The 21090-nt window shown below is 41.0% G+C and overlaps 1 protein-coding gene across 7 annotated transcripts in view; it reads right to left on the bottom strand.

Moving 5' to 3' along the window:
* USH2A (usherin) overlaps window positions 1-21090 on the bottom strand; it is a 432455-nt gene that overhangs the window by 180210 nt on the left and 231155 nt on the right. For all 7 annotated transcript variants that reach the window (XR_014545784.1, XM_083604668.1, XM_083604669.1 and 4 more), the window contains one exon: window positions 4506-4685. Coding sequence is in view for 6 of the 7 variants with exons in the window: in XM_083604668.1 (XP_083460794.1) it covers window positions 4506-4685 (180 nt within the window). In the remaining variant the exon portion in view is untranslated. The remainder of the gene's footprint in view (window positions 1-4505; window positions 4686-21090) is intronic.

Raw genomic sequence — 21090 nt, 5'->3', positions numbered from 1 at the left:
TGCAGTTTCCAAACCATCTCCAAAGGGAGCCCCATGTATAATATACTGCAGATCTAGCAAGTGTCAATAGGACAGAAAACGGTAGAGAACATTGACGCTGCTCCCTTCACTCCCCCTCAAAAAACCCCTAGGGATTCTGGTCTGGGGATACATATGTGCTCCTACTTTGACAGTTTTCCAGGGGAACCTGGTGCCACTTGAACTGTGACATTCTAGGCATGTGCTTCTATTGCCTACTGAACTGAGCTACCACAACATACATTTCAAAGAGGCAGGTTCTTCCTTGCACCCTCCTCCTTTGTCTTTCTCACTGAACAACGAAACCATCCCACAAGACAACTATAATGGAATGTATAATGTTCTCATAAATTTCTTCATGCTATTTTAAAGACCATAATTGCTATTTATTTGAGTTAATTTCAAAATTGCTTGAATGCCAGCGTCTGATTATTCTGCTGAGCTTCACACACACACACACACACACACACACACACACACACAGACACAGACACACAACTCCTCCTGAAACATATTAGGACAAGATTAATGGGATGAATTTATTCATTTTAGGGAAAAAGAGAGCTCAGAAGAAAACTATTTCTACCTCTGCAGTATGAAATTTGTCACTAATCATTTTAAACTATGCCCTTTTATGCTTCTTCTGTCTCTTTTAGCTTTCTATGCAGTTCTTTGATGTAACAAAGACAGTTCCAGACAAGATTTCAGTTCCTCTGGAAAAAAAAGTCTTGAGGCCAAATGCAGTGTATTTAAAATTTATACACTCCATAATGCCTTTGTTCTGAACTTGAACATCATGCAAAACTTCTGTTTTCTTTCACTTTACAACTCTGAGATCATTTGTTTTCCTGGTTTCAGCTTATTATAATGCAACACCGAGTTTAGCTGGTGGTTCCATCATTTAACTACATGCACAGTCATGGCTGACCCTTTCTGATCAATTGCCAATCCATACAGGTTTGACTGATAAAAGAGCCAATTAGATTTAAGCAAATTAAGGGACATCACCAATGTCAACCACTTATTAAACCAAATGCCAAATTCCATGCATACAAAACACTAATGCACCAAGTCCCATTAAGAGTTGAATTCTTAACCCCATTAGTAACTCAAGACCTCTACAGGGGAAGGGTCACAACCAAGTTTCATATTTATGGATTCACATTTGGATCTTGTTTTTATTTTATTTTTTTATATTATTTTCTAAGAACTCTTGAACCAGCACTGAAAGAATGAGGATGGTTGATAAAAATGTAACCCCATCTTAAAGAGATGTTTTTAAAAATGACTCTAAACACTATTCTCAGTTATTTAAAATATTACTATGCAAAAATCTTCAAAATATGTCTTTCTTGCTATGTTAAAATTTTAAAGAATATTACATAGCAATCTTTTAAATAACCGAAATAATCCAGAGTCTAAAAATGCTACACTTTTTAACAGCTGTATTTTGTTGTCACGTACAAATAATTTCCATTAACCTTCTATATAATTATACAATTAATTTTTATCCAAGATTTTATTTTAAAAATAACAACATTTAAAAGTATCATGTTGGTGTTTTGGTTTGTTTTTACTACTGCAAATAGAAAAACTCACACTTTGCAAAAAATTGCAAAGAATTGTTATTGTTCATATCAATAAATTACATTTCCTTTTGGTGAACTTACAGTAATTAACAAATCAATAGATTTTATGCTGAGAGTACATTTGGGATAATAATTTCTCTTGATTAGATTACACAGGTAAATCATTTGTTCTTTCAAACACCATGTCAAATATGCTATTGTCCAAATCAAGGGATATCCACCAAATATTCAAAACAAGTTCACTCCACGGGAGCCTGCTTCAAATTAAATAAATAAACCAATTTCCCATTTTATCACAGGGAAATGAATGGATTAATCCTAGCAATTAATGCATGCTTTCAGTTCAAACCTTTACATATTTCTCAATTCCCATTCTTCATTAACTGATATGAAACCTTGTGATTTCAACACCTGCTAGAGAACACTGAACACAGCCACAAAATCTGCAAGGGTGGCTGAGTTTTTATCAATAGTATCTCATAGAGTGGTGAATGGCACTATTTAGTGGGTTGAAACTCCAATGAAAATACTCATTATTACATGACTCCAATGAACTCCAATGAAAATACTCATTTTTACATGACTGTTTATTTGTATATATTTTAAAATTTTCTATATGGATGTTTTATGATGGCCTATATTTGCAATGCCTAATAAACATTTGGTGAAGTAAATACAGCCACAAAAGGTAGTTTCTTTTGGAAAAGAATATACACATCCCCCTGTTTTGTAGGCTACAGTTCTACACATGCCCTTCAATTAAGTGAACATTTCGGGGGGGGGCGGGGATAGTAATTATTTGTTACAGTTCTGCTTCTGCCCTTTAAGGGAATGGCAGGGGGAGTGGCAGAAAGCAGGAGTAAACTGCACAATACCAATCTACACCAAAGTTAGCCAGATTATAGAAACCATCTGGTAAGCAGCCATCTCATGCAAATAAACGTATTTCCTACATTTCACACTTCTGGTGTAAAGGATGTGTTTTGTGAGAAAAACAAAGAGTTAAGATAAAGAAAGGATCATTACCTCCCTAACACACTTTCAAGAGCTGTTGTAGAGGAAGACTGAATGAATCAAAGGCAGAACAGTCATTTGAAATAACTGGAGGAAATATACACTAAAGGAATGTGTTAGGTCCCTGTATTCATCACTGCAACTACAAGGGTCAGGAATATCAGCCACAGAAGTCACCACACTTGGCCACCAAAGAAGAATTCTGGATGACCCAACGGCTGCAAATGATATTGTAATCACTACATATTGATTCAGTAAGCAAACTCCACAATGTAACACTATGAACCGTGTTCTTGTGCTTTTTGGCACCCCACACCCTATAAATCAAGTAAACATCCTGGTTAGGTGTGCCAATTCCTGGCTGGTGGCGTTATGCAATGGCACTGGTTTGGGAACAGAGCTAAAAGGATCAGCTAAAAGGATAAGCCTGCATGAAGAATGCTTGTCTTTCAGAAAGAGAACCAGCACATACCCAAATGCCCTCCAAAGCTGGACTTTTAAGCCAAAGTCTTCAGATCACCTTCAGTTAAGCTTGCAAATCTGATAAATTCCTCTTACCAACTGGTTGCGACAGAGTGCTGCAGTTTACTGTTTCATTTTAAAATGTGGCATTAGGGCCTAGAGTGTTAATGCACTCAAACAAAATTATTATAATAAAACATAATGGCAAGGTAAATATGGATTATAGAATGTCCTATATATCAGTGCTTTTCTCATATGTGCTGGTTCATTTATTATTCATTTCAGTACGAATCACAGTCCACTGGACAACGGGATAGGAAATTTCTTTAATAACTTCCAGTGCTAATTTAATTCTACTTAAACACACATAGTCTAGTGAATGCCACATGCTTTTCAGCATGATTTTATGTGTAAATCAGGATAATATGTTTTCAGATCATTAAGTAAAAGGAAGCATGAACTAAAACCTATTTAATCAATGAGGTATTGCTTTTAAAGTACCACAAGGTCATAAAAAAGATCATTTCAAAGCTATACGTTTCCTAATTGTAATCAACAACAATCAAATGATGAAAGAAGCTATATCATAATTCCTAGAATAAGTTGGCATAAATATTAAATATATGCCCATCTTTAAAGATGCTCTGCTTTTTTGTGAGTCTCTCTCTGTGTGTCATAAGCACCACTACCCTCTCATTCACAGCCAGACACACACACACAAAGCCCACCTAGTTCACACTGCAAACACCATTCTGGAACAAGGAAGGGACGTAGGTAGGGTCGGCTGAGGTTTGGGCTGCTAGCAGCTGACCAAGAAACTTTAAAAACGAAATAAAACACAGTCCCACCCATATTGGGAGAGGTCTGCAGTGCAAAGGGTGGTTTGTGTCTGCTTGCAGCGTGGGTTGGATGGCGCCTGAAACAGTTTCTCATGTTTCCAGAAAGATTGGTGACTGCCTACCTAAACAGAAGGATGGAAATAAAGGCCCCTCTGTACTACACATTTAAAGCAGTTGCATATCACTTCATGGCTTCCCTCAAATGATCCTGGGAAGTATAGTTTGTTGACGGCACTGAGGGTTGTTAGCAGGCTCCCATTCCCCTCACAGAGCTACAAGTCCCACAGTCAATCTCTCTTCCCAGGGAACTGTTAGGTCTGTGAAGAGAATAGGTGTCTCCAAACAGCTCTCGGCACTCTTAGCAAACTACATTTCCCAGGATTCTTTGGGCGAAGCCAAGACTGTTTATAAAGTGGTATGATACTGCTTTAAGTGTATAGTGCATATTGGGGCGAAGAGGGCAGTGACAGCACAACTGCACCCCAGCTTCAAATACTTAATTGTGACCAGAAACTGCTCTCATGAAAATGTTTGTGTGCTTTACTTGTGATGGGGTGGGTGGAGAACATTTCATCATACTTACCCGAAGGAGGTGTGGCGGTCATCACAGGATCACTCATCACATAGCCTTGACTAGTGGAAGCATTCACCTGAACTGTGTAGTTTGAAAACGGAATTAGTCCTCCAATGAGCACCCAGATATTTGCTTCTTTGCTGGTATGCAAAATTTTTGTCCCATTTAAAATAGTATAATTGCCATTAGCTGGAAGAGAAGGAGAGAAAAAGCTAAAACTTTCTCTGGCTGCTAAAGCTCATCCATGTTAAAAAAACAAACCAACATAAATTGTTACAATATTTCTCAATAATAATCACATGATCATTAACAGAAAGCTGTAAGTCATAAAGAACAATTGTCATAGCAGACAGGGCTGGAAAAGTGAAAACCATAAAGTGGGTGTGTTGCTGGCCGAAAAATCACAGTATCAAGAGTCTGTAGAAGGGGGTGGGTTTAATCGCCTAGGTGAGAGGGTGTTTGAGAGAGTGGAAATGAGGGGTTTTTTTGGTGTTTTCTGCTGTTCCTGGGTTGTTCTTATTCAGCAGACCTAATTTATTGTGGCTGGCTGTTCATTATTTTATTTATTCAAAGGTGGCTGACTTATTTTAAAATCTGAGGAAAATACTATAGAATATCAACAACCAGAACTTCATTAAGCATTTAATTATGGCTAAAGAGTACACTGAAGAGTATACACACTTAACTCGTTTATGATGTAAAACTGGGAAGGAAAGCAAATATTTTATAGTAGCAGCTAACATGGTGGCGCTGTGATGTAAACCACTGAGCCTTGGACTTGCCGATCGGAAGGTCGGCGGTTTGAATCCCCACAATGGGGTGAGCTTCTGTTATTCGGTCCCTGCTCCTGCCAACCTAGCAGTTCGAAAGCACCCCAAAAAGTGCAAGTAGATAAATAGGTACTGCTCCTGCAGGAAATTAAATGGCATTTCCATGCACTGCTCTGGTTTCACCAGTAGCGGCTTAGTCATGCTGGCCACATGACCTGGAAAAAACTGTCTGCGGACAAACGTTGGCTCCCTCGGCCAGTAAAGCAAGATGAGCACCACAACCCCAGAGTCGTTCTCGACTGGACTTAACTGTCAGGGGTCCTTTACATGATGTCCTCCAGAAGTTGTGGACTACAGCTCTCACCATCCTTGATCATTTGCCATGATGGCTGAGGCTGATGGAAGTTTGAGTCCATCACATCTTGCAAGCATCACTTTGGCTAAACCTGGACTAGGCTATGCATTTTAGACCAGCTTGATATAGACCAACAGCCTAGGTCAGGACGTCCCCAGCACTGAATGCATCAGCAATGGTGTCTACATACTTGAGGTGGTAGACGATTTTGTCTACCTGGGCTCCACCATAACCAGCAACATCTCCATCGATGCTTAGCTCGACAAGCGTATTAGGCAAGGCAGTGACGGCAATGGCTCACCTCTCCAAAAGCGTATGGGAGAATGTTATGCTAATGACCCATACCAAGATGAAGGTCTACCAGGCTTGAAGAAGAAGAAGAGTTTGGATTTGATATCCCGCTTTATCACTACCCAAAGGAATCTCAAAGCGGCTAACATTCTTCTTTCCCTTCCTTCCCCACAACAAACACTCTGTGAGGTGAGTGGGGCTGAGAGACTTCAGAGAAGTGTGACTAGCCCAAGGTCACCCAGCAGCTGCATGTGGAGGAGCGGAGACGCAAACCCGGTTCACCAGATTACGAATCTACTGCTCTTAACCACTACACCACACTGGCTCTCGTGCACTGCTTTATGGCAGTGAGCCTTGGGAAACTTACACACACAGACCCATGAGGAACTCCTCAACACCTTCCACATGCACTGCATCAGTTTTTGGGCATCACATGGCAGGACAGAGTCTCAAACAAAGATGTGCTTTCCAAAGCCCACATGTTCCCAGCATGTTTGTAGACTCCTGTCTATGCTGACTTGGTAATGTCCACAGAATGGAAGATGGCAGGATCCCTAAGGACATACTCTACATGGAGCTGGCTTCAAACACCAGACCCATTGGCATATCAACTCTGCATTGCAAAGGTGTCTGCAAACATGACATGAAGGCCATGAACATTAACCCTGCCATCCCTTGAAGATTACTGCAGTGCCTAGAGACAATCATTCAGGTTGTGTATCCACAGCAGTGACCAGAGGAGGAATGACTGCTGGGAGCAGCACAAAGAAACAACGCCATAGTACATCTGCATCAGCACAACTGGTTGCCTTCATCTGCCCCAGCTGCAACTGAACACTTCTCTTCCATATTGGTCTCTACAACCACATCAGGAGCTATAACACTCTAACAGTTTGACTTCACTTGAGGTGCACTCTTCCACTGTCTCCCAAGACAGATGGATGCCAGTAACAATTTTCATGTATTATATTCCCTTGCATTTAATTATACAATTTTTTTAAAAGGAGCTACATTTTATCCCATTTACAGATTACAAATGCAATGAATCATTCACACAATCCTTTTTCCCACTTACAAGAAGTGTTATTTTCCACTGTATGTTCAGTATGTAAGATCCACTTTCAGCTACACAACAAATATTAGTATTTTTGTTTTTAAATGCTTACGATAAAAAGCTATCAGCAAAGCAACACTTTGTTCTGATGCCTAGATAACAACAGTAATACACAGTAATTATATAATTAGTTGTAACATTAAGTTCTAGTTATAGCAGAATGATTACTTGGTAATTATGAGAAGTATATAATTACTCAATAATTATGAGAAGTATGTAATTACATAACCATTTTATTCAGCTCCCCCCAAAAATGAACTTGCACATTTATAATCAGTTAGGCAAAGCAGGAGTTCAAATTGCTCACTGCTTCAAATTCCAACTGAGGAGCCAGTGACAGATCTCCTAACATGAATTATGTACAGAACAAAGGTTCTTATCCAAACAATTTGCGGTACTGGCAACTAAAATATTAGGAAAATCTTATTCTTTCTCTCTCTCTCTCACACACACACCCTTTTCTTTAAGAATGCAGGTCCTCAAATTACTCATGCTGGCAGTGACACACAGTGTGCAGCTTTGCCACTTTTCACTGCATAAACTTGACTTTCAGTGGGCTGGAAAATGCAGCCACATTGGTTCAGCCTGAAAGAAAGTGCGACACTGATAAGCATTTCATATCATTTGATGGCATTCCTGACTAGTTTGCCTCAGCTTGGATCCTATTTGCGAGTATAAGTGGGTAGTGCATTCCTCTTTCCATTTTTCATATGTGTCCTTCTTCGCACCTGACTCGCAATTCTAAACACAGCGGTTTGACAACAAGAACGTGCCTCATGCCTATATTAGCAATAGCCTGGGATACTGGGAAGTTTCAAGGCAATTGTTCTTCCTCCTGTATGGTTTGCACTGAGGCAACTATTTATCCTATTTGTTGCAGGCTTTCCCTTTCCTGACAGGATCCTCAACCAGGATGTTTTCATCAACCCCTTACTGTCAACTCCATTCAGCAAGGATATTCCCGCAAAGGAAGCTTCTAGAACCAGCCTTTCCTCATGGAGAGCCAGCAGAAAGTTGTCCAGTAAGCAGGCAATCCTGGTTTTGGGACTAATTCATACAACCATCTCTCCCTAACAGCAGCCACTGCCTCAAAAAACAGTTAACCCGGATGACTTTTAAAGGGGAACCAGATAATTTCATGGAAGAATAAGCTTGTCAATGGCTACTAGTCATGATTGATATATGCTGCCTCCAAATTTACAGGAAGTGGTTGTTGGACAAGAACAGCTAGAGAAGGCAACTGACCTCATGTCCTGCTTGTGGACTTCCCAAGAGATATCTGGTTAGCCATGGGTGGAACAGGAAGCTGGACTTTGGTCTGATCCAGCAAAGTTCTTTTTATGGATACAGTGGTATGTCAAAAGCCAATCCAGCACAAATGCATAGCGGAAATACAGAAAAGGCTTCTCTTCTACACAGTGGCGGAGGTAGGGGGTCCAGCAGGGGTGGTCCGCCCTGCATGTCATCCCTGAGGGGGGTGACATCGCTGTGCCTCCCCCCGGGACACTCGACGCGGGCAGCTTAAAAAAGTCACTAAAGGGAAACAGTACTGAGTGAAGCCAAACAACTCAGGCCCATTTTGGAATTCCAAATATGACCAATACAATGGTACCTCGGGTTAAGTACTTAATTTGTTCCGGAGGTCCATACTTAACCTGAAACTGTTCTTAACCTGAAGCACCACTTTAGCTAATGAGGCCTCCTGCTGCCGCCGCGCCGCCGGAGCACGATTTCTGTTCTCATCCTGAAGCAAAGTTCTTAACCTGAAGCACTATTTCTGGGTTAGCGGAGTCTGTAACCTGAAGCGTATGTAACCTGAAGCGTATGTAACCCAAGGTACCACTGTATCTAGCTATTAAATATTACATCACTGAGATTACAATAAGGCTTTTTTCCCCTTAAAGTAAATGAAAAGTGGACTTCGAAATCCTTTCATTTCAAGGCATTGAAAAAATGACCCATTAATTAAGACTTATTTACTTTACCTTCTCATGGCTTCTTCAAACGTGCTCCTCTACAAGCACAACGAATAGAGTGGGGCGGGGGAGGTATATGATATTATCCTTTGTGCTCCATTTTTATTGCAGAAAGTGCCCCTGTGTGTACATATTAAAAGAGGAGGTGGGTGGGTATTTGTAGCCTCATTCTAAATGTTTGTGTGTCATCAAACAGAATCTCAGGCTGAGGGTTTAGGGCAACAGACCAGTACAATAATAAGGGGGGGGGTTAAAATTATGGACAACCTTTTAGGGTCCCTATGTGAAAAATACAGTTGGAAAGAAATGCCAGGACCCAAAGGTAACCCTCCTTGATCTTCCACCATCTTTTGTTAATTATATCATCATTGTAGCACTCCAAGAAATTCACACAGAGCAAAAGTTCCATGCAACCTAAGTGAGGTTTTCCTTTGAAGCAGAGACCCATGGGATCTGATCTTTTGGATTGACTGCTCTCTTTGGCAGCCTGGGCCAGCCCCCCATTGTGTTCACTAAGATCAGTTTGTGTAAGTAGCACTAATAAACTGACAAGGAAATGCCATGGAGAGCAATGAAGTGGGAAGATGAAGGCAGCTTTCTGTTCCTTATACTGCCTACAACCTGTAGATCATGCAACCTTTTTTTATATATAAAAAAAATAGTAATAATACTTTTATCTCATAGACTCACAATGCCTGCTGAGAAGAGGAGGGTGAAAAATAAATGACCCTTTGACTCAAGTGTATTTAGGGGCTTGTTCAATACAAGGAGGTTCACAAAGGAGATGTATTATAGTCCAGAAAAGTCTGCAGGCTATCATATCCCCCGCTGCGTGAGCAAAGGTGGGAAATGTACAAACCACAGATATGGAAAAGCTCATTTAGAAAACAGCCCACACCACTCTGCTGTTTCTAACTATGAGTCAAGCACAATTTTATGTGCCTTGTTAGAAGCAAAAATAACGAACTTGTACCGAGTAGCAATCGGTGGATGGAACTTGGGTGAAAAAGGATCAATAGAGGTTAAATGTAATAAATGAGATTAAAAATATTTTCCATACACAGAGATAACACAGAAACGACTGCTTTTTAGAGATAAAAAATAATGCCAATGATGACGGAATGGCTATAAAGATTTGCAAAAACTTCTTACAAAACAAGCTGAAATTTATTTTGTTCTTATTTATGATTCATAAATTCATGATGGTGGCAGCATTTCCCCAAGCTCTTGATTGGCTTGGAGTAATTATCCAAATCCCCTACCCCTGGGAAACTCAGGAGGTTTACAACCCAATTTGCTGCCCAGCAATCTCCCTGCCGGAGCTGACGAATGCTGAGGACTCCCACACTGCTGGTTCTGGGGGACTTTAACATCTTATTCACTGGCAGGTCACACTCTGGACCTTGTTTTCTCAACTGGGCAGGAAGAGGGTGATCTGAAAGTGGATGATATTGACACCAAAACCTTGTCATGACCAGATCACTTCCTGTTGAGGTTTATGCTTTCAGCACCTTTTCCCCTCCGCAGAGGCAGGGTACCTTTCAGGATGGTCTCCGCCTTGAGGCTGATGGATCTGGTGGGCTTCCAGATGGCTCTGGGGGATTTTCCAGCTGGTATGCCTGGTGATCCTGCCAAAGCCCTGGCCAATCTCTTGAATATCCAAATGGCTCAGGCCATTGACAGAATCACCCCAAGTGCCCTCTCCAGCTTTGTGGAGCCCGCTTGGCTCTTTGGGATACTCCAGAGCTTAGGACAAGGAAACAGGATATGAGACTGCTCAAATGTGAGTAGAATGCAATTGAACACCACTGATGGCTCATCATTGTACATACCTAGTGGCAGTGAAGGCAGCAAAGATGGTATACAATACATTGAACCTCCATTGCATCCTTATTGTGTCAACTGGCAGAGCATCTCTGGGTAGTGAGAGATCACTTACAGTCTGGGCTGAAGGAGGTGGTAGAACCAATGGGAGCTCACTGTGGCTTGTTTTCATCCACTGGGATCTTTACTCCACTATTACAGCAGATAAAGATCAAGGGGCGTCCAGAGCACTGTCTAGTCCTGTTGTGTTGGATGAGTTTCAGTTAGTAAGAATTGAGGGTGTGGATAAGATGCTTGGATTGGTCAGGGTGACCACTTGCACTCTGGACCCTTGCTGCTCTTGGGTGATAAAAACTAGCAGGGAGGGGACAGCTGGCTTGGCCAGGGAGGTGATTAATGCTTCCTTGTGAGAGGGGGTGGTTCCTGCCTGCTTGAAGGAGGCAGTGTTACACGCTGAACTGTTGCTTTGCATTGGTAATGGACTGGATGAGAGCCAACAAACTGAAGTTGAATCCAGATAAGTCTGAAGCACTTTTAAGGGGTGGTTCCCTAGACCGGATGGATGGGTGGATGGAAGGTTGCTTCCTCTTGATGGGGGTCGCACTTCCTCTGAAGGAACATGTAGCTTGGGGGTTCTTCTGGATCTTTTACTGCTGCTTGAGGCTCAGGTGGCCTAAGTGATGTGGAGAGCCTTCCATCAGCTTGGGCTGGTGGTCCAACTGCTCCCCTATCTGGATGGGGATAACCTAAATTCTGTTGTCTGTGCTTTGGTAACCTCTAGGTTGGATTACTGCCTCTGAATATAGTTTGGAAACTTCAGCTGTTACAGAACTCAGCAGCCAGGCTGCTCACCAGGGCAAAACAGATTAAGCATATAATGCCATTCCTAGACTGACTGCACTGGCTGTGAATTAGTTTCTGGGCCCAATTCAAAGTGCTGGTTTTGGCCTATAAAGCTTCATATGGCTCGGGACCGCCATAACTAAAATACCCACCTCTACTCATATGAACTGATATGGACCCTGCAATCAAACTCTGAGGCCCATCTTTGTGTGTACCCTCCACAAGAGGTCTGGAGGGTGCGAACATGAGAACGGCACTTTTCTGTGGCGGCTTCCTGTTTCTGGAATGCTATCCCTAGGGAGGCTTGCCTGGAAACTTCATTACATATCTTTAGGTGCCATGCAAAAACATTTCTCTATAACCAGGTCTTTGGCTGCTTGACATTCGATGGCATTTGTGCTTGTGAGAGGTGGATTACTGCTTTGGTTTTGATTTTGGGGTTTTGCACATTTTGTGTTCTCCTTTTGTATTTTTATGTGAACTTCTCTGTGATCTTCGGATGAAGGGCAGTATACAAATTAAATAAATAGATCGATTTCAAGCTAATTTCACAATTTCTTTGGGAAACCTGCCCACCTTCAGTAGAGAAGGGAATCTCACGTCTTGTAGAGAGGTGCCTCTTACTACTGCCATTTTATCCTGCTAGTTTCTATATAAAATGATATGCATAGATTAAAAATATCTATCTGACAATCTATCTGGGTGAAAACTGAGGTAATAAAGTGTGCTATTATGGGCACATACTATAAGCTTCACCCAATGCTCCTATTGATGAATGAGCATGCAAATGTAAGGGAATTGTTCGAAAGAGGTTCTAAAGCATGTTTTTTTCTTTAATATTCATGTAAATAGGTGCATAAAACTCTAGTGGATTGCTGGTGCATGAATTACTGCTGTCCTGGGTCCATCATCCTATGGGGTTCACTAGACTGAAATAACATAAATGGGCATCCTTTCCCATTCTTCTTATAATCATTGTCACAAGAATTTTAATGCCTCATATATTCCCGTAATTTTTTTTTCCCTGTGAGCTGTACTGTTTTGACCTTTTCAATATTCTGTAATTTGACTGGCTGGCCATTTCAAGTTCTCTCCTTTTTACAGCCTTATTAACTTGTGGGAAAGAGGTGAAATGGACAGCCAATCAGAATACATAATATTGCAAAGGTCACAGTAGTGCAGTATAGCACCAAGCAGACATGGAATATTATCTGGTAGGCATTAGCATTCCAATTTCTTATTCATGTTACAAAGATTGTAACAGGAATAGAAAATGGCACAACATCAAGCCATTCATGGCAAAGACTGTAATAGAAAAGGAAATAGAATAAACTAAATTCGTTCTTTTTTGCATTCAGAAAGAGGAGTTCTCTTTATCCCATACTTCACCTCGCTGAATGAATGTATACGTGAAGAAGCAATAGTACTGAATGGCAATATCCACTCTGATTCACTGAATTTACAGCAGTCATTTTGTGTTGCTAATCCAATCATTTTAACAGTTCAGAGTCCCCTTGCCAAGTAACAAAATTGCTCATGGTCATGTACAAAGAACACATCAACCTTAAAAACATTAAAGCCTATTTTAAAACACTAATTCAAAGCAACAAGAAAGGTAGCATAATAGAAAAATAACACATCTGGAAATAACTGAGAAGTGGTAGATGCAGAAAGCACACCGGAAGGTGACTAGGTAGATCTCCCTGGTTAGGAATTTGAGACTAGGTGCCTTCAACGAAGCAGGCCTTGCTGTGCATTTCATGGCCTCGTGCTACCTACATAGCATGTAAGCAATTAAAGTACAGTCATGGGAAAAGGTAAATACGCTAGTCAGGAAATGCAAATTCAGACAATCCAACTGCAGGTTAAAGATGCATGCTGGAGGATACCCTATTCCTAGAGTTAATTAGTAACTGGATAAGATTGTAGAGATACTTGCAATGGGTTCGAGGGTGTACACGCTTGCTCATGAGTAGGTTCAATTCAGCAATGACAGACAAACCTAGACAGCATCTTAAAAAGCAGAGACATCACCTTGCCGACCAAGGTCCGTATAGTTAAAGCTATGGTTTTCCCAGTAGTGATGTATGGAAGTGAGAGCTGGACCATAAAGAAGGCTGATCACTGAAGAATTGATGGTTTTGAATTATGGTGCTGGAGGAGACTCTTAAGAGTCCCATGGACTGCAAGAAGATCAAACCTATCCATTCTGAAGGAAATCAGCCCTGAGTGCTCACTGGAAGGACAGTTCCTGAAGCTGAGGCTCCAATACTTTGGCCACCTCATGAGAAGAGAAGACTCCCTGGAAAAGACTCTGATGTTGGGAAAGATGGAGGGCACAAGGAGAAGGGGACGACAGAGGACAAGATGGTTGGACAGTGTTCTCGAAGCTAACAACATGAGTTTGAACAAACTGTGGGAGGCAGTGGAAGACAGGAGTGCCTCGTGCGCTCTTATCCATGGGGTCACGAAGAGTCGGACACGACTAAACGACTAAACAACAACAACAAAGTTCAATTCCGTGTACGATTGTTGAACTGGAACTGCTTCATCTTAACCCATAATTGCTTCCTCCAATTCATCACAATGGCATCACAATGAGCTGAACTTTTCAGTAACAGATCAAACAAAACCTTAGATCTTGCATTTTTCATCACATTCATCTTCCTAATATTCCTGTAAGACAGCCCAATATTGTTTCCACTTTACACATGGGAAAATTAGCTGAGATAGATCACTTTACGATTAATTTGGAGGAAGAGCTAAAATTGTCTTACTGATCAACTTCTATTGCAGTGGTTCTCAATAAATCTGAAGGAGTTGCAGGAGAAGTTTTGTAAGGGACACTAAAAGAAAACAAAGGGAAAAAATTGTGCACTAAAGTTCTCTGTCTAGCTATCTTTCTATCTTTCTTTCTGTCTATCAGGTAAAACAAAACTCATGTTTGTTTGGCAGTACTTTTCCTTTTTACTTGTTTATCAACAAGTAGCCTAATTTGCATGGATGTTGCAAATTGGATTTTCAGTCAATTACAAGTTTGGGGAAAGTGGGCCTCTGCACCATCAAAAACATTTAAAAGTCTAATGTCATTTTTGTTCAGCCTTTGCACTTTTCTTTGTGAATGGTGCTTTCAAATAATTATGAAAACTGATTTTGAGTTGATGGATGAGTTGGCTGTTCTTGCAGTTGGATCAGAATTTCAAGCCCTCTAATTATGCTATAAAAGTGAAGGTACATAGCAAGGTGTTTAAAAATTGGTGTAGCCTTAATGCAAAAGAAGTCAGTTATGCCTCTTAAAACATATTCCTGTCCATTACTTTGTGAATTCAACTCTGAGTACTCTTCCCAAGGTCTACACCCTGTAAGTTCCTTTGTTTATATTGTAACAAGAAATCCCCCAAGTCCCAATTCTTTAACAAGTTGTTTAACCAAACACCTCTCCAGGCTGGAAGAATTTAATTGCTTCTCAATGTCATAAGGTAAACAAAATAAGGATCCACACAGGGCATATCTTAATTGAGCAATCAGAACACATGACAGCAATAGATCATTTTCACCACTGTTTTTCTTTGAAGCCGATGAGACCTTAAACCATTTCCAGAAACTACATGGTTTCAGTAAATGTCCAGATTAAACAAACACAATATATGGAGTGTCCTGTGCCCCTCACTTTTAAAGATATCCTATCCTTTCTATTGTCTTCTGTATATAAAAAAAACGTAAACGTACCCCTGCCCATACGGGCCAGTCGTGTCCGACTCTAGGGTTGTGCGCCCATCTCACTTAAGAGGCCGGGGGCCAGCGTTGTCCGGAGACACTTCCGGGTCACGTGGCCAGCGTGACGAAGCTGCTCTGGCGAGCCGGCACCAGCGCAGCACACGGAAACGCCGTTTACCTTCCCGCTATAAAGCGGTACCTATTTATCTACTTGCACTTAGGGGTGCTTTCGAACTGCTAGGTGGGCAGGAGCTGGGACCGAAGGACGGGAGCTCACCCCGCCGCGGGGATTCGAACCGCCGACCATACGATCGGCAAGTCCTAGGCACTGAGGTTTTACCCACAGCGCCACCCGCGTCCCACAGGTCTTCTGTATATAGTTTTACTCAAAGAACAGTGCATAAATTCAGTTGAAGAGTTTTCTTTTTCAATATGATCACAGTGAGTGTAATATAATGTGCTTCAGCAGCAATCTATACACAGAGCCAGAGGCTGCTGAGACACTAACTAAGGAGCCAGGTCAAATTGAGGACTCTGAGCTGACTGAAGAACAGGAGACCACTGTGCCCGAGGCTGCTGGACAGGTGTACCCAGTAAAACCTCCTAGGCTACGAAGCCCTATAGGGCCAGAGCCCAGAACCTCATGGGCACCTTCGCCTGAGGAACCAGATGCCCCCCCCCACATGTCACTGGTTCAGCAACACAAGAAGCACACAAGAAGCCCTGCCTCCATCCTCCATGAGATCTGGCATTAGACCAGAACATGGTGTGATGCTTATGTGAGCAGAGGGTGGGGGACAGTGGTACAGGTATCTCTAATAGACCTACACTAACTGTGGCAGATCAGCTCCTGCTAATCAAGGTGGAAATGGGGGGAGGGGGGTTATGGCTGGGTTTTTGCTGTACTAGCTCCAGTGCTTGAAAGATCTGCAGAGCCTTGAATCCCACAGATCCAAAGTATCTGCATTCCTGCAATAAAATGGCCTGTTTAGTAGCTTTCCAGTGGCTACAACGGTGGGAGATCTGGTGGTGCTGGCTGCCCACCAATTCAGGCAGAGCACATTTCCCCCAAAAGTGGTACTCCTCTCTGCTAATGGATGCTGGTGGGGAGACAACACTACTGCATGCTAAACCACCCTTCCCAACATCAACTTTGGGTGGTGGTGGTGAAGATTGCAGCCTATCTTGTATTCAATGTGAATTCAGAGGTTTCTGCTATGGATGTATGCCTGAGGAATTCAGATCTACAAAAGACTTTCGAACTTCTTCAGGAAGGATGCTGACAACTCCAAATTATGCTGAATTCTTCATGTAACAAAACTGAAAGTGTATTAATTATGACCTAATCCAGTTTATGCTATGATGTTGGTCCTCCTACTGTAAATCTTACTGAGTTGAACTTTTACTTTGGGGAGCTCACCTCAAACAACCTAAGCAACACAGCCAGTCATTAGTGGTGTTACGCAAAAGTTTATAGAATTACACTTAACTGGGAGAAAGTGGATAGAGAAAAGTTTTTCTCCGTCTCTCATAGCAGTACAATTTTTTCAGACCGCCAATGAACTTGAAAGCCAGGACAGATAAAAAGTACTTCTTCACACTGTGCACAATTAAACTTTGGAATTTGTTCCCACAGGAGACAATGATGGCCACCCAAATGGGTGGTTTTAAAGGATGATTGGACACAGTCACTGAGGATAAGGCTATAAGTGACTATTAGTCACAACAGCTAAGCTCTGCCTCCATGGTTAGGGGCAGTGAGACTTCTGAAAAGCAGTTGATGGAATATCAGTTGCTTGAGGAGAGAGTGCTGTTGGGTGGGCTCACCACCTCCTGATTGAAGGTTACCCACAAGGCACCTGGGTGGCCACTGTGCGAACAGGATGCTGGATTAGATGGGTCGCTGGCCTGATGCAGCAAGTTTTCCTTATGTTCTTATTACAACCAGGTATTAAAAATTTAAGCAACTATGCCACACAACTTTCCTAGAATGCAAAGTATCTGTTCAAACCACGGCCCTTTGCATTAAACAGATTCATACTTTTAATAAATTTAATCCCCCAAGAAACCTAAAAACAACAAAATCTGCTTTGTAATATAAATGTTAAACCTAAAAACAACAAAATCTGCTTTGTAATATAAATGTTATACAAGTTGTGTTGTATATCCTCCCATACAATAAAAGATTATGAATTGGTGTTCATAATTCATGCTTGTCAATAAGAGTTCTCAGTTCTCCAGAGATGCTATGGTACAGAGACTAGTTAAGCAGCACGGGGGGGGGGGGTCCAAATCCACAATCAAATATCTAGATTGATTGTGTCACTTACACTTGTATTGATTCCAATTGGAGAAACTGACCCAGGAGAATAATAAAAATGTGGAATAAAACTGATTTATGATAACAAAATAAATCCTTTTGTGAGCAGTAATGAACTGGTTGCCTTTAACATGGTCAGTCACAAACCATTTAAAAATATAAATTTGCTTTTGGAAGAGTGAAGTAGTGAAAAGAAACCATTTTATTAAAAGTCATATAATAAATACAGATATTGTCAACAAAATACCCTTAGTGTCAAAGTGTACTACTCCACTAAGAATGGAAGTTATATTCAACACGATCCTGACATTGCTAGCTGAAATTTGCACAACTTCATATATGATGGGCTTCTGCATAAAAGGAATCAGAAGAGAAATGCTGGCCAATAGGATAAAATGCTGAAATCTGTGAGGCCAGGTTCAATATAAAATACAAATGTAGCTGCCAACTCTATGTAAGGAATAAATTAGTAATAGTGGCCTATTGGTGTGGCTCACATGCTACACTAAACTGTGGTTTAGTGCTATGTAGGCGCTGTGGTCTAAACCACTGAGCCTCTTGGGCTTGCCAATCAGAAGGTCGGAGGTTCAAAACCCTACAACAGGGTGAGCTCCTGTTGCTTTGTCCCAGCTCCTGCCAACCTAGCAGTTCAAAAGCACGTCAAAGTGCAAGTAGATAAATAGGTACTACTGTGGCAGGAAGGTAAACAGCATTTCCCTGCACATTGGTTTCTGTCATGGTGTTCTGTTGTGCCAGAAGCGGTTTAGTAATGCTGGCCACATGACCCAGAAAGCTGTCTGTGGACAAACGCTGGCTCCCTCAGCCTGAAAGCGAGATGAGCACCACACTCCATAGTCACCTTTAACTGGACCTAACCACCCAAGGGTCCTTTACCTTTACCTAGATAAGTCTGAATAAGCCTAAGGGGAGCAGTGAACTTACACAATCTTCCCTCCTCCTCCATTGTGACTGGGAGGAGGACTTCTGACCAATTAAGTTTCATTTTTTTTAAAATCTCAGTGTTGTGCTTGAACCAGGGATCCTGGTTTGAAACAAACTAATCAGTTTCATAATAAGTTAACTTCCAACCATAGGTCCTATTGATTTTTTGATGCCAATGCAGGCACTGATGCCAAGTTTTGATTTGTAGTTTGTGATTCAGTTATAATTTCCATAGGGAGGCCAACGTGGGAGGGGAGTTACTTGTCCCAATATTCTCACAAAGTACAAAACCATAAGCAATGTTAAAGCATCGGAGGGAAATGCCACAAAATATAATTTATAGACAAAATATTTGCAGACAATAATATATAAAGTGAGAAATCCTTTCTCCATCCACTATTCTGGACAAATTCTCCATCCACTATTCTGGACAAATTTCCTTTTCATGCAGTTCCTAGGTTAAGCACCATTGTTTCAGACAGTCCCTCTTTCCACCATATTGAGGATCCATGCACACTATCTTCTTAATTTAATACTAATTATATTTATCACTTACACAGAACATTGTAATACACTAACTAATTAGTCCTCGCCACTCCTGGGATATAAAGTATTATTATCCTTCTTGAATAAAGATACAGAAAATTATAGAAAGGTTAAATGAACTGCCCAGGTCACAGAGTAAATCAGTAGCAGGTTGGAAAGAGTCAGCCTCTTGGTATCACATTTATTTAATAAAAGTCTTGAAACAATGGAAGTGTTATTCCACATGTTATATGTGTGAGCCCTTCTCCTTGACATACTAGTAGATTTTAAAAAAAATTCCCCAGAGGTGATCATATAAACATAAAACATTCCACCTGCAGCCTGAAATTGTTCAGTTCAGGAAAGGTTTCACAATTATGATATAAATTGGCCCTGTGTTTTGCCATCCACTTCAGTCACTGACTTCAGAGCCAATGTGCACAGAATATAACTCGGGGAACTTTTAAAAATTAAAAATTATATATATATATATATATATATATATATATATATATATATATTAGTGATTTTTTAAAAAATGACTTCCTTTCAAAAATAAAGGTAACAGGAAGAACCTCCCTTGAAAGCAGAGAGACACCAATATCCCTGTGTTAGCCAGCTGCACTAGCTTCCTGCAATTCAATTAAAGCTCAGGGGAAGACAAGATGAAATAACTAGTCTCATGGGTCTTTTGCAGATTAGGAAGCATGGGAGAAATGTTTAATGGAAAGAAAAACACATGGAACCGTTTGCCAACATGAAACAGTAATGTAAGAGAACCCCAGAGGGTGAAAAAGGGCAGTGGGGAGGTTGGCACAGTACCCTGCCACTATGCCCACATGGTACTAACCTTCCTGCCATTTCACCTCTTTTGGTAAGCAGCTTAAAGTAAAATGGAAAGCACTCTATGTCTATATACTGATGTGGGGAAGCTTATCCTAACCAACTTCTCAACTGTCATTGTTTGCTTCCACTTTGCAGTGAAACAGAAATGAGCCTACACATCAGGTCTTTAACAAATATATGCCTTAGCTGAACTCAGTACCTTTATTTCTGAAGGATTAAAGACTATTAATGCTGTACAAGTTCTCTCTAGAATTTGTACTGAAGCTGTGAGTGGGAAGCAAGATATGAAACAGCCTGGCAAATGATCTAAAGTATCCTGCTTGGTCTTCAGTTCAGTTTTACTAATCACATACATGTGAACGAAAAGCCCAGCAGAGGTTCTGGTTTCAGATTTCTCAGTGCCAAATATTTAAGCAACAGCTCAGGATAAAGCTAAATGCCAAAGTTAAGGATGATGTTTACTCAGTGTGCACACTTGTATTCTGCTCCAGATTATTAAAAATTCTTGTGCCTAACCAATCTAATTTTCTATGAAAGTGAGGCAATTGTCACAGTTAACGATTGAAGAACTTCCTTGGCCTCAATGCTGATAGCTCTGGATTTGGGAGCTATCTCAGTGAGTATTTTTTTTTAAAAAAAAGTTTGTGTGCTTTCTGAGACTGTTGGCACATGAGCACTGATGGTGATGTCTCTGTGATCAGTGCCCTATTGAATCCTGGGAATTGTAGTTTGTTTTTGCCTGCACCACAGCCAACAAATCATGATGAGAGCTGCCTGAAGATCTATTATACACAGAAACAGACACACTTTAAAAATCTGCAGACTCAGGAACAAGAGAGCATTTCTGAGGAGGATATGGTACAAAAATCATGTTTGTATGAAATGATCACAATAATTGACTGAAACTAAAAAAAAATACTCAACAATAAACGCTCCTGCTTAGTCAGGTGGCCTGGCCACCTGGTTCACAGCAATCAACAAGAGTTTTATCAATAATTCAGTGTTAACATTAATGAACTCTTTAGGGTTCTTTAAGGAACATTGATATGCCTGCATAAAGAGAACAACTGG

Source organism: Podarcis filfolensis (assembly GCF_964270895.1).
Source record: "Podarcis filfolensis genome assembly, chromosome: 3".
NCBI lineage: Eukaryota > Metazoa > Chordata > Lepidosauria > Squamata > Lacertidae > Podarcis > Podarcis filfolensis.
Note: the sequence above shows the minus strand (reverse complement) of the source record. Positions and strands in the feature narration are given on the sequence as shown.